The sequence below is a fragment of the Scyliorhinus torazame genome, chromosome 5 (genome assembly GCF_047496885.1).
Source record: "Scyliorhinus torazame isolate Kashiwa2021f chromosome 5, sScyTor2.1, whole genome shotgun sequence".
Classification (NCBI taxonomy): domain Eukaryota; kingdom Metazoa; phylum Chordata; class Chondrichthyes; order Carcharhiniformes; family Scyliorhinidae; genus Scyliorhinus; species Scyliorhinus torazame.
This window is the reverse complement of record NC_092711.1, coordinates 106,831,103-106,843,875: the sequence shown is the minus strand read 5'-3', so window position 1 is coordinate 106,843,875 and position 12,773 is coordinate 106,831,103. Positions and strand designations below refer to the sequence as shown.

Here is a 12,773-nt window from a genome sequence, read left to right as displayed (position 1 = left end):
TGGACGGCCCCAGGACTTCACCCGGGACCCTCCCCCGATGCTCCGCCACCAATTGGCCGACTCCCCGATGGTGTGAGACAAGCGTCCTCACAACTTTCAGGGACCTCCCGTGGCGACTGAGGACTGTGTCCAGCGCTTTCACTGTCGGGGGTTGGTGGGGTGGGGGGGGGGTCATTCCGCTGGCAGGGGAGGCTTCGGCGGGGCCTGGGGGGACTAGTGGGGGTGGTCTGGGGGGTGACAGAGATGCAGATTTTGACAAGCCCGTCCAAGCGCGGCCAGTGCCATGCTGTAGGAGGCCACAGCCGTGTGCATGCGCGGCTATTGAGCCAACCATTCTGCAGCCGTATCCGCAGGTCGAGCCAGGGGCTTTATGCGGAGCGGCTGCTGGCCCCCCCCCCCCCCCCACCGGGCAGAGGATCGGTGCGGGGGCGGCGCCGACTTTTATCCTGCGGACATAGAATACAGAGAATCCAGCCCATAATCGTTCATCACCAGAAAATGCTGGACATATTCCCTGCTCTAATATACCATGTCTCATTTCATATCGGTGTCGTGAACATAGAACATACAGTGCAGTAGGAGGCCATTCGGCCCATCTAGTATGCACCAACCTACTTAAGCCCTCACTTCCACCTTATCCCCGTAATCCAATAACTTGTCCGAACCTTTTTGGTCATTGGGCAATTCATCATGGCCAATCCACCTAACCTGCACGTCTTTTAGACTGTGGGAGGAAACCGGAGCACCCGGAGGAAACCCACGCAGACACAGGCAGAACGTGCAGACTCCGCACAGACAGTGACCCGGCAGGGAATCGATCCTGGGACCGTGGCGCTGTGAAGCCATAGTGCTATCCACTTGTGCTACCGTGCTGCCCTACGGTGGAGCACGTGGACAAGATAATTGGAGGAAATAATCTCAGGAGACCAAAGTACAGAATTATTGTTTATTAGCCAATGCACTGGGAGAGCACAACGTTAGACAATGATCCCTGGAGCTGACTACCTGGTTGATAAATCGAGCAACATTTATACACTGTAGGCCAGACATTTGGACTGTCTGGTTCAGACTTAAGCAAGTTGCGGGCAGAGTAAGCATTTTTCACACATCCCTCTCTGGCTGCTCGTAGTCTCTCCCTTGTTGCTAACTGGCTCCACCTTGCACCGTTAGCTGTGTCTGCTACTTCAGGACATGGAAAACAAGTTGGAGAGATCACCCAAAAAAATACTGAAAAACAAGTTCCTGATGTGGGCCCTGCAGGTGTCTTAAAAAACAAGTTGCAGTCTGTAAAACAAGTTACTGAAGAACAAGTTACTGAAATGAGCCTTGCAGGTTAGGTGGATTTTCCATGTTGTGTCTTTGCCACATCAGCATGTTTCTGGGTGATGTCTTTACCCTGAATGTGGAATTTTCCTTTTACTTTCGAAAACACTCATTGAAAATATTCTTTTAAGATCCTTGAATAGACTATAATTATTGTCTGCCCTAATAAATCATTAATTAAACCATATTCATTAGTTCTCCTCTTACAATGGAAAGTGTCCTGTGTGCCTTTTCAACCATCTCATCTACCTCTCCTGTTACTTTCAGGGATCTGTGGACATGCACTCCGATCTCCCTCTGTGCCTCTACACTTCTCACTCTCATACCAGTAATATTATTTCTCTTTGCCTTGTTTGTCCGCCCCAAATGTATTTATTACTTCACAATGTTGTATATTAATCTCCATTTGTTACTTGTCTTCCCACCTGATCAGTCGACTGATATTTTCCTGCAGGTTACAGCTTTCTTCCTCACTGTCAACCGCAAGACTGTCACTGTCTTGAACATGCCCCCTAGACAAAGTCTAAATCATTGATATGTACCACACAATGCATGGAATCTTATCCTGAGAAATATCAAATCCTACTGGGAACAGTTTCCAGGCATAAAAATACCTCGCAACCATTCCTCTTTGCTTCCTGCTGCTCAGCTGATGACATTTCCTGCACTTGTGACTGTCCAGCCTATGAGAAACATCGTGCTTTGCTCACAGGGCACTGGATTGCACTCCACGGGACTAGGATGCCCTGCCGTGTCTTTGTTTATCTGATTATTAACTGACTGAACCAGAATCAATTTCATATTAAAATAAATAACTACTCACCAATCAGCTTCTTCATTGTGCTGAAGTCACCTTGTTTTATGGAGTTAACTGAAATTATTTTCTTTATTATTATCTAAACACCTCAGAATTTACTTTACTGAAAAATTGAAATTTCTTCACTGTTGCAGTCCTTTGTTAGTTAGTGTTATCTTTATCCCCTAGATTTGATTAACTGAACATTTAATGTAACTATTTGATAAATTATGAATTTCTTTTAAGATTTACATCAGTTGATTAATATATCTTTACTTTATAGTTGATCAATGCAGTGACCAGAACTGTACTCAGCACTCTCGATGTGCTCTATGTTTGATACAGATCAAACATAATCTGCCTGTTCTTTCATCCTGGGCCTCAGCCAAGAAGGAAAAGTGTCCCAAATGCCTTCTTGACCACCTGATCTACCTGCCCAGCCAGCTTCAGGAATCTGTGGTTTTTGAATCCAAGGTCACTGTTCCTGTATAATTCTCAGCATCATCCCATTTATTCTTCATTCTCTTCTCTTGCTTACCCTCCAAACTCTTGATGTCACACTGCTCCAGATTGAATTCTGTTTGCCATTTTTCTGTCCATCTGACCCGTAAGACATAGGAGCAGAATTAGGCCACTCGGCCCATCAAGTCTGCTCCGCCATTCAATCACAGCTGATATTTTTCTCATCCCCATTCTCCTGCCTTCTCCCCATCACCCCTGATCCCCTTATTAATCAAGAATCTATCTATCTCTATTAAAGACACTCAGTGATTTGGCCTCAACAGCTTTCTGTGGCAAAGAGTTCCACAGATTCACCACCCTCTGGCTGAAGACCCAGTCCAGTGATATCTTCCTGCTGTCCTTGGCTTTATTCTGCACTGTCAAACACATAAATAACTTTTGTACCATCGACCAACTTCTTAATTATGGTCCCTATATTTCACTCTAAATCATTGATATGTACACCACAAAACTGTGGAACCCCACACAAAACAGGCGTCCAAACATAATTCAGTCCTGGATGTGATTAACGGCAGCAATAACAGGAGAATCCAAACCCTGATGCCGCCTGTGAACTTGCTGGTCTATGAGCAGGTTGTTTGACTGAGCAAATGCCTTCCCACACACGGGGCAGTTGAATGGCCTCTCCCCAGTGTGAACCCGCTGGTGTTTCAGCAGATTCTGTTTACTTTTAAATCCCTTCTCACAGTGCGAACATTTAAAAGGTTTCTGATGTGTGAACAAGTTGGTGTGTAGTCAGGTGGGATGACTGAGTGAATTTCTTGTCACACACAGTGCATGTGTACGGTCTCTCCCCAGTGTGAACTCGTTGGTTTATCAGAAGGTTGGATGAATCAATTAATTCCTGTCCACACACACGGCAGGTGAATGGCCGTCCTCCAGTGTAAACTCGATGGTGTCTCAGAAGGTGAGCTAACTGAGTGAATCCCTTCCCACAGATCGAGCAGGTGAATAGCCTCTCCCCAGTGTGAGTGTGTTGGTGTTTCAGAAGATCTTTTTTGCTGAAAAGTTTTCTCACAGTCAGAACAATTAAATGGTCTCTGATGAGTGTGAACAAATTGCTGAATCAAAAGGTGGGAGGAACAAGTGAATCCCTTCTCACACACAAAGCAGGTGAACGGCTTCTCCACAGTGTGTGCGTTGATGTATCAGTAAATCCTTTTTACTTTTAAAACTCTTCTCAGTCTGAACACTTAAAAGGTCTCTGATCAGACTGGACCTGATGGTGGGTCCGGAGGTGTGATGACTGAGTGAATCCCTTCCCACACACACAGCAGGTGAATGCCAACCCCCCCCCCAGTGTGAGTGCGTTGGTGCAACAGTAAATCTTTTCTGCTTTTAAAGCTCTTGTCACAGTCAGGACATTTAAACGGTCTCTGGTCAGAGTGGACCTGATGGTGAGTACGGAGGTTTGATAAAGCATTAAATCCCTTCCCACAACCCAGACAGGTGAATGGCCTCTCACCAGTGTGACTGTGTCGATGGGTTTCCACTTCAGGTGGATAATTGAATCCCTTCCCACAGTCCCCACATTTCCATGGTTTCTCCATGGTACTGATGTCCTTTGTCTGTCCAGGTTCGACGATGAGTTGAAACCTGGGTGCCACACACAGCCTGAGCACGGTCTCTTCCTGATGTGAAGCCTGGTCCACACAGCCTGAGTACGGTCACTTCTTGATGTAAATGGCGCAATATTTTTTCAGGCTATCTGACTGGTTAAAGCTCTTTGCACAGCCAGTTCGCTGGAATAATCACTGTGTGTATGTGCCTCAGTGCTTTTCCAGTTGCACTGATGTTTGCAATCTTTTCTTTCAGGCAGACCAGACAAAGATTCCTCCTTCCACATTGAAAGGCAGATGATTTTCAACTCCTGATGAATCGATAGACTCTGTTAGGACTTGCATGATGTTTGGTTTGAATTTCCCATCTGCAATCCTAATATTGTGTAAAGGAAGTTTACATTGAATTACTTAGATTCTACAATGCATAAACAGGCCAGTTGGTCCAACTGTTCTGCTGCTGATTATCCCCGACACACATCTCCTTCCATCCCATCCACCTCATCTCAGCCTGTCAGCTGATCTTTCCATTCCCTTTTCTCATGTGCTTGTCCCATTTCCTTTTGGAAACATCCCAGCACTTTCCTCAACTCCTTCCCTGGTAACAAGTTGCACATTCTAATCCAATGAGTGAAGAAATGTGTCTATATCTCCCTCTTGGATTTATTAGTAACTCTCTTGCATTTATGACCGTGTTTATAATAATAATCTTTATTATTGTCACAAGTAGGCTTACATTAACATTGCAATGAAGTTACTGTGAAAAGCCCCATCGCCACACTCTGGCGCCTGTTCGGGTACACTGAGGGAGAATTCAGAATGTCCAATTCACCGAACAAGCACATCTTTCAGGACTTGTGGGAGGAAACCCGAGCACGCAGAGGAAACCCACGCAGACACGGGGAGAACATGCATACTCCGCAGAGACTGTGACCCAAGCCGGGAATCGACTGGCGCTGTGAGGCAACAGGGACCCTGGCACTATAATGCAACAGTGCTTGTCAGCCTCCTCAAGCGTGAAACCAGAAAATCCTGCACTATTTCTGTGCTAACCACTGTGCTACAACGTAGCACAGGGGCAGCACGGCTGCATAGTGGTTAGCTTCACAGCTCCAGGGTCCCAGGTTCGATTCCCGGCTTGTGTAGAGATGTGCAGGTTAGGTGGATTGGCCATTCTAAATTCCCCTTCGTGTCCAAAATGGTTAGGTGGGGTTATTAGGTTACCGGGATAAAGGGGATAGAGTGGAGGCGTGGGGTGCTGTGTAGGGTGCCCTTTCCAAGGGCCAGTGCAGACTCGATGGGCTGAATGGACTCCTTCCACACTGTAAATTCTATGACACTGTGCCGCCCATGTTTTTCCTGGCTCCCAGTTTTCGACTCCTTTACAATTGGCAGCATCCGCCCCACCTCTCCCCTGACCAACCCACAAATCATTTTAAAGACTTGTATCAGGTCACTACTGAGTGATTTGTTTTCTCAAGAAAATAAGGCCCAATCTGTTTAATTTTTGCCCGGTAGCTGTAATCTCTGTTTCCAAAAACCATCACTATGCATCCAGGTCACAAATTGAGGATTCGAATGTTTCTTTGTTTGAGTTGGCACGTGCGCCTGCGCGGTTGCTTCTTCTGTAAAGATCCGGCACCCCGAGAGCCGCGCCCGTCATTCACTGATTGGTTGGAGGACCAGCCACTCCCGTTCGGTCATCCAACCAATCCCCTTCTCCTCTTTGGTCAGAGGCTTCCGTCAATCACTCCGGGCATTGTGAGGTGTCAGGTGAAAGGTCAGTGTCGGGGGGCGGTGTTTACAAATCCCGAATGCTGCCCCAGAGCCGAATGTGAAACAATGTTGTTATTGATCAATCAGCGAGTCAGCCTGAGCCTGTGGCCACTCTCACCGGGTGATTGACGGCAGGTCCCGTCCAATAGGAAGAGGAGAGGCCGAACTGGAGGACCTACTGTGAGCGACTGGTCCTCCAAGCAATCGGAGTGAATGAGGGGCGGGTCCACTGCGATTGAAGCATGCGCAGTGTGGGTAATGGCGAAGCAGCAGAGCTGTTTTTTCAGATACGAAATTGGTAAGAGGGGTTTTACAATATGGAGGAAGCGAGAGATCGCGGGGATAAGCGCAAACGTTATGTAAAGTTGTTGTAAGCCGCAAACCTCGGAAAACTTTACGGGACCCCGTTTGTACCGAACGGAGCTCCAGCTCCTCATCTTCGGCTCGGGTTGACGGCCGCCATCTTTATTGGATGTGCATCAGGGCGCATGCGCGTTTGCTGTCATTGTCGGGGGTGATGTTTCAATGAGTGGGAGGAGCTGAGAACATCGAACATTACGGCGCAGTACAGGCCCTTCGGCCCTCGATGTTGCGCCAACCTGTGAAACCACTAAAGCCCATCTACACGATTCCCTTATCGTCCATATGTCTATCCAATGACCATTTGAATGCCCTTAGTGCTGGCGAGTCCACTACTGTTGCAGGCAGGGCATTCCACGCCCTTACTACTCTCTGAGTAAAGAATCTACCTCTGACATCTGTCCTATATCTAGCTCCCCTCAATTTAAAGCTATGTCCCCTCGTGCGGACATCACCATCCGAGGAAAAAGGCTCTCACTATCCATCCTATCCAATCCTCTGATCATCTTGTATGCCTCAATTAAGTCACCTCTTAACCTTCTTCTCTCTAACGAAAACAGCCTCAAGTCCCTCAGTCTTTCCTCATAAGATCCATACCAGGCAACATTCTGGTAAATCTCCTCTGCACCCTTTCCAATGCTTCCACACCCTTCATATAATGCGGCGCCAGAATTGCACGCAATACTCCAAATGCGGCCGCACCAGAGTTTTGTACAGCTGCAACATGACCTCATGGCTCCGAAACTTAATCCCTCTACCAATAAAAGCTAACACACCGTACGCCTTCTTAACAACCCTCTCAACCTGAGTGGCAACTTTCAGGGATCTATGTACATGGACACCGAGATCTCTCTGCTCATCCACACTGCCAAGAATCTTACCATTAGCCCAGTACTCTGTCTTCCTGTTATTCCTTCCAAAATGAATCACCTCACACTTTTCTGCATTAAACTCCATTTGCCACCTCTCAGCCCAGCGCTGCAGCTTATCTATGTCCCTCTGTAACTTGTAACATCCTTCCGCACTGTCCACAACACCACCGACTTTAGTGTCATCTGCAAATTTACTCACCCATCCTTCTACGCCCTCCTCCAGGTCATTTATAAAAATGACAAACAGCAGTGGCCCCAGAACAGATCCTTGTGGCACACCAGTAGTAACTGGACTCCAGTCTGAACACTTCCCATCAATCACCACCCTTTGTCTTCTTCCAGCGAGCCAATTTCCGATCCAAACTGCTAAATCTCCCTGAATCCCATGCTTCCGTATTTTCTGCAGTGGCCTACCGTGGGGAACCTTATTCCCCATTGTTCAGAATGTGGAGATGCCGCGTTGGGCTGGGCTCAGTAAGAAGGTTGACAACACCAGGTTAAAGTCCAACAGCTTTGTTTGGAATCACGAGCTTTCAGAGGGTAGTTCCTTCATCGGGTGAGTGAAGAGGTAGGTTACACAAACACAGCCATTGATGAAAGATGATACTTTGAATGTGAGTCTTTGCAGGTCGTTAAGTCTTTACAGGATTTCGCAAGCCCAGATGGTGGGGGGTTAAAATTTGTAAAATGTACATGAATTCAAGATGCCGGTTGAAACCGTTCTCATGTGTGCAGAACTTGGCTATCAGTTTCTGCTCGGCGATTCTGCGTTGTCAAACATCCTGAGGGCCACCTTGAAGAACACTTACCCCAAGATCAGAGGCTGAATGCCCTTGACTGCTGATGTGTTCCACGACTGGAAATGGACATTTCTGCTTGGTGATTGTCGCACGATGGCCATTCATCCGTTATCTTGGATTCATGTACATTTCACAACAGTTAACCCCACCATCTGGCCTGGGCTTGCAAAATCCTTCCACTGTCCTGGCTTGAGACAATTCACACCTTTTCAACCTGTGATTATCCCTCTCTCTAATCACCGTCTGGACCTGTAAATACTTAATTATCTGCAAAGACTCTCATTCAAAGTATCATCTTGCATCATTGGCTGTGTTTGTGTAACCTACCTCTTCACTCATCTGATGAAGGAGCTATGCTCTGAAAACTCATGATTCCGAATAAACTGTTGGACTTTAACCTGGTATTGTAAGACTTGCTATTGTTCAGAATGGAAACAACTTGTCCATCAAACTGCCTCACCCTTTGAGTCCCATTGTCTTATTGATGATGCAAAGCGGTGGCAGAGATGGAAAGAATGGGAAGACATCCTGCTCTCCAGATTTCACTGTCTCATTGGACATACTGCCCCGTGTGTCCAAAGCTGTGCGGCTCTGTTCAGTCACATGAAGACCCAGGGCAGAAGCACACAACCCTGAGTCAACATCACGCTCAAATCAGGGGACTGCTGATGACAAGAGGGATAGTGTGCACCGGGAGGCATGAGCGGTCATCCTGGACCTATAAGCAGGAGGAGAGAATGTTGTGAATTTCAATGCTGGACTGACTGGTTAATTTTGGAAACCACTTTTACAGAAGATTAGTCGGGGAGGATTTACACACAGCAAACTCAAACCGGGAGAAATGTTTATTTTTCCTGAATTTCATTTCTGGACTGACAGTGATGCCTTTGTAAACTCCTTTTACAGGGGCTTAGAAAGGGATTCACAGACAGGAAACTCACAACCAATACTCACATCAAATTCTGACAGCACCATTCAGTTATCAGGATCTGGAGATTTTCGACCTTTCTGTGTAAGCATTGCGTTCAGGTCATTACCACTCACTGTGTATAATTTCTCCCTCATCTCTCCCCCGTAGATCTTGCTCACAATCTTAAATCTGTGTCCCATAATTCTTTTACAATCTGCAGATGGGAACATATTTCTTTATCTTTTGCCAGGTTTGCCGTTGTCGTTTCTGGTGCCGGGTGGTCCGTCCAGATTTCACTCCATTTTTCTTTTTGTCATGGTTGAATGGGCTTGGACCAGTCCATTTTTGGATCCAGTTCACAATTGAAGTTTGCTCCAAGAATTAATTGATGTGTATCCGGGTCTGGGATGGATCCCAACAATTTATTAAAAAATACCACATCTCTCCCTCTCTCTCCCTATTGCCCCATAAGTGGGAAAAAATAATTGGGTACTCTAAATTTATTTTAAAAAAAGAAAATATTTTCCTACGGACAGAACAAACATTTTGACTTCCACATTCATAGGCCAATGATATTCAGGTCCTGATGAATGGAGTGACTGTTAAATCTTGATGTGAAGTTTGATTTGAGTTTCCAACTGGTTAACCGAGGACCCGGGTTTGATCCCAGCCCGGGTCACTGCCCGTACGGAGTTTGCACATTCTCCCCGTGTCTGTGTGGGACTCGCCCCTACAATCCAAAAAGATGTGCAGGGTAGGCGGATTGGCCTCGCTAAATTGCAGCTTAATTGCAAAAAAAAAATTGGTTACTCTAAATTTATTTCAAAAAAGGCTAGTCTCTTTCCTAATGTTCACAATTAAAGGGGTGGGTTCCCCAGGAGATGGCTGACATTTCAGGGCGATTAATTAATAATGGACAGAGATTTTGTTACATGGTGCAGATTAGATATATTATTTACGGTAATATAAATATAAAATTTAACGTAAATGTATTATTATTTCCCGTCTTGTAATATAAGACTGTAGCTACGTTATAGATTTCCAGTCATCTCTTCCCTCAGAGAGTTCTTCGTCTTTGGATTTCTCTTCCACAGGGACCAGTTGTATCTGAGGGTCATTGAATGTATTGAAGCACAAGTCTGACAGATGTTTTATTGACAATGGAATTAAGGGTTATGGGGAACAGATAGAAAAATAGAGAGAAAGCTGAGATGAGGAGGGATTTCTTCACTCGAGGATGTGGTGAAGCTTTGGAATTCTCTACCCCAGAGGAATGTGGAGCCTCAGTCATCAAGTATGTTCAAGACAAATAGGTTTCTAGATATTGAAGATATCGAGGGCTATGGGGATCGTGTGGGAAAATGGTGCTCAGGTAGATCAGCCAAGGATCTCATTGAATAGTTGAGCAGACTCGGTGGGCCGAATGGCATACCTCTTGCTCCTGTTATATTCTCTGTGTCCTGGTCAGGAAGCAGTGAGTTGAGCTCGGATCTGTCAATCAAGATGAATGAGCACCTTCAGGAGAATTGGGAGGGTGAATATTAGATACAGCAGAGTGAGAATGGAGGGAGAGTGTGTGGGATGGAGATTTACAGCTTTTGGAGAACAAGAGAGGAAATAATGTTCCCTAGGAACTAGAATTGTCTGTTCTGAATTTTGTTCCTGTACTGACAACGATGACTTTTGTAAATTGTTTATAAAGGATATTGGAAGAGGAGGAATTACAGACAGAAATCTCAAACATCACGTCTCAATGTGACAAACTCAGTCGATTCCTTCTGACCTGAATATCATCGGCGAGAAGGAGAAATGTTTGTCCGATGTGTCGGCTTCCAAAAGATTTTAAACGTGAATGCAACTGGAAAAGCACCGAGACCCACACAACACACACCCGAGTGAGAGTGTTCCAGTGAACTGACTGTGGAAAGAGCTTCAACTAGTTGCATAGCCTGAAAAAACATCACACCATTCACAGTGAGGAGAGACAGAGCACATGTTCTGTGTGTAGACAAGGCGTCCACTGATTGTCCAAACTGGAGAGACACGAGAAGACCCAAAACATGGAGAAACCGTGGAAATGTGGGGACTGTGGGAGGGGATACAAAGTCCCATCTAAGCTGGAGATTCATCGACGCAGTCACACTGGAGAGAGGCCATTCACCTGCTCCAAGTGTGGGAAGGGATTCACTCAGTTATCTTACCTGCAGTCACACCAGCGAGTTCATACTGGGGAGAGGCCATTCACCTGCTCTCAGTGTGGGAAGGGATTCCGTGCTCTATTCATCCTGCGGAGGCATCAGCGAGTTCACAGTGGGGAGAGGCCATTCACCTGCTCTCAGTGTGGGAAGGGATTTATTGATTCATCCACCCTACGGAAACATCAGCAAATTCACACGGGAGTGAGGCCGTTCACCTGCTCTCAGTGTGGGAAGGGATTTATTGATTCATCCACCCTGCAGTCTCACCAGCGAGTTCACACTGGGGAGAAACCATTCACCTGCTCTCAGTGTGGGCAGAGATTCCGTGCTTCATTCACCCTGCGGAAACATCAGCGAGTTCACACTCGGGAGAGGCCATTCACCTGTTCTCAATGTGGGAAGGGATTAATTGATTCATCTGCCCTGTGGAGACATCAGCGCGTTCACAGTGGGGAAAGGCCATTCACCTGCTCTCAGTGTGGGAAGGGATTTATTGATTCATCCGTCCTGCGGAAACATCAACGAATTCACACAGGGGAGAGGCCATTCATTTGCTCTCAGTGTGGGAAGGGATTCATTGATTCATCCACCCTGCAGAGACATCAGCGAGTTCACACTGGGGAGAGGCCATTCACCTGCTCTCAGTGTGGGAAGGGATTCATTGATGCATCCACCCTGCAAAAACATCAGCAAATTCACACAGGGGAGAAGCCATTCACCTGTCCTCAGTGTGGGATGGGATTCATTGATGCATCCACCCTGCGGAAACATCAGCGAGTTCACGCTGGGGAGAGGCCGTTCACCTGCTCTCAGTGTGGGAAGGGATTCATTGATGCATCCACCCTGCAAAAACATCAGCAAATTCACACAGGAGAGAAGCCATTCACCTGTCCTCAGTGTGGGATGGGATTCATTGATGCATCCACCCTGCGGAAACATCAGCGAGTTCACGCTGGGGAGAGGCCGTTCATCTGCCCTCAGTGTGGGAAGGGATTTACTCAATTATCCACCCTGCAGACACACCAGCGAATTCACACTGGCGAGAAGCCATTCACCTGCCCTCAGTGTGGGAAGGGATTTATTGATTCAATCATCCTGCAAAGACATCAGCGAGTTCACACTGGAGAGAAGCCATTCTCCTGCTCCCTCTGTGGGAAAGGTTTCACACAGTTAACCAGTCTGCAGACACACCAGCGAGTTCACACTGGGGAGAGGCCATTCACCTGCTCTTAATGTGGGAAGGGATTACATAGAAACATAGAAAATAGGAGCAGGAAGAGACCATTTGGCCCTTTGCGCCTGCTCTGCCATTCGTTATATATTGCCTTATCATCCAACTTAACAGCCTAATCCCACTTTCCCCTCCGTACCCTTTGATCCCCTTCGCCCTCAGTACTATATCTAACTGCTTCTTGAAAACATACAATGTCTTGGCATCAACTATTTCCTGTGGTAACAAATTCCACAAGCTCACCACTCTACGGTTGAAGAAATTACTCCTCATCTCGGTCCTAAATGGTCTACCCCGTATCCTCAGACTGCGACCTCTGGTTCTGTACACGGTAGCACAGTGGTTAGCACTGTTGCTTCACAGCGCCAGTTCGATTAACGGCTTGGATCACTGTCCGTGTGGAGTTTGCACATTCTCCTAGTGTTT

General features: G+C 46.6%; 1 protein-coding gene across 1 annotated transcript in view; it reads left to right on the top strand.

Moving 5' to 3' along the window:
- The first annotated feature begins 6,033 nt into the window (after nt 1-6,033).
- Nucleotides 6,034-12,773, top strand: part of LOC140421604 (uncharacterized) — a 68,409-nt gene continuing 61,669 nt past the window's right edge. Inside the window, exons 1-2 of the mRNA XM_072506396.1 lie at nt 6,034-6,274; nt 10,621-12,344. Coding sequence (XP_072362497.1) covers nt 10,979-12,344 — 1,366 coding nt within the window. The 5' untranslated portion in view covers nt 6,034-6,274; nt 10,621-10,978. The remainder of the gene's footprint in view (nt 6,275-10,620; nt 12,345-12,773) is intronic.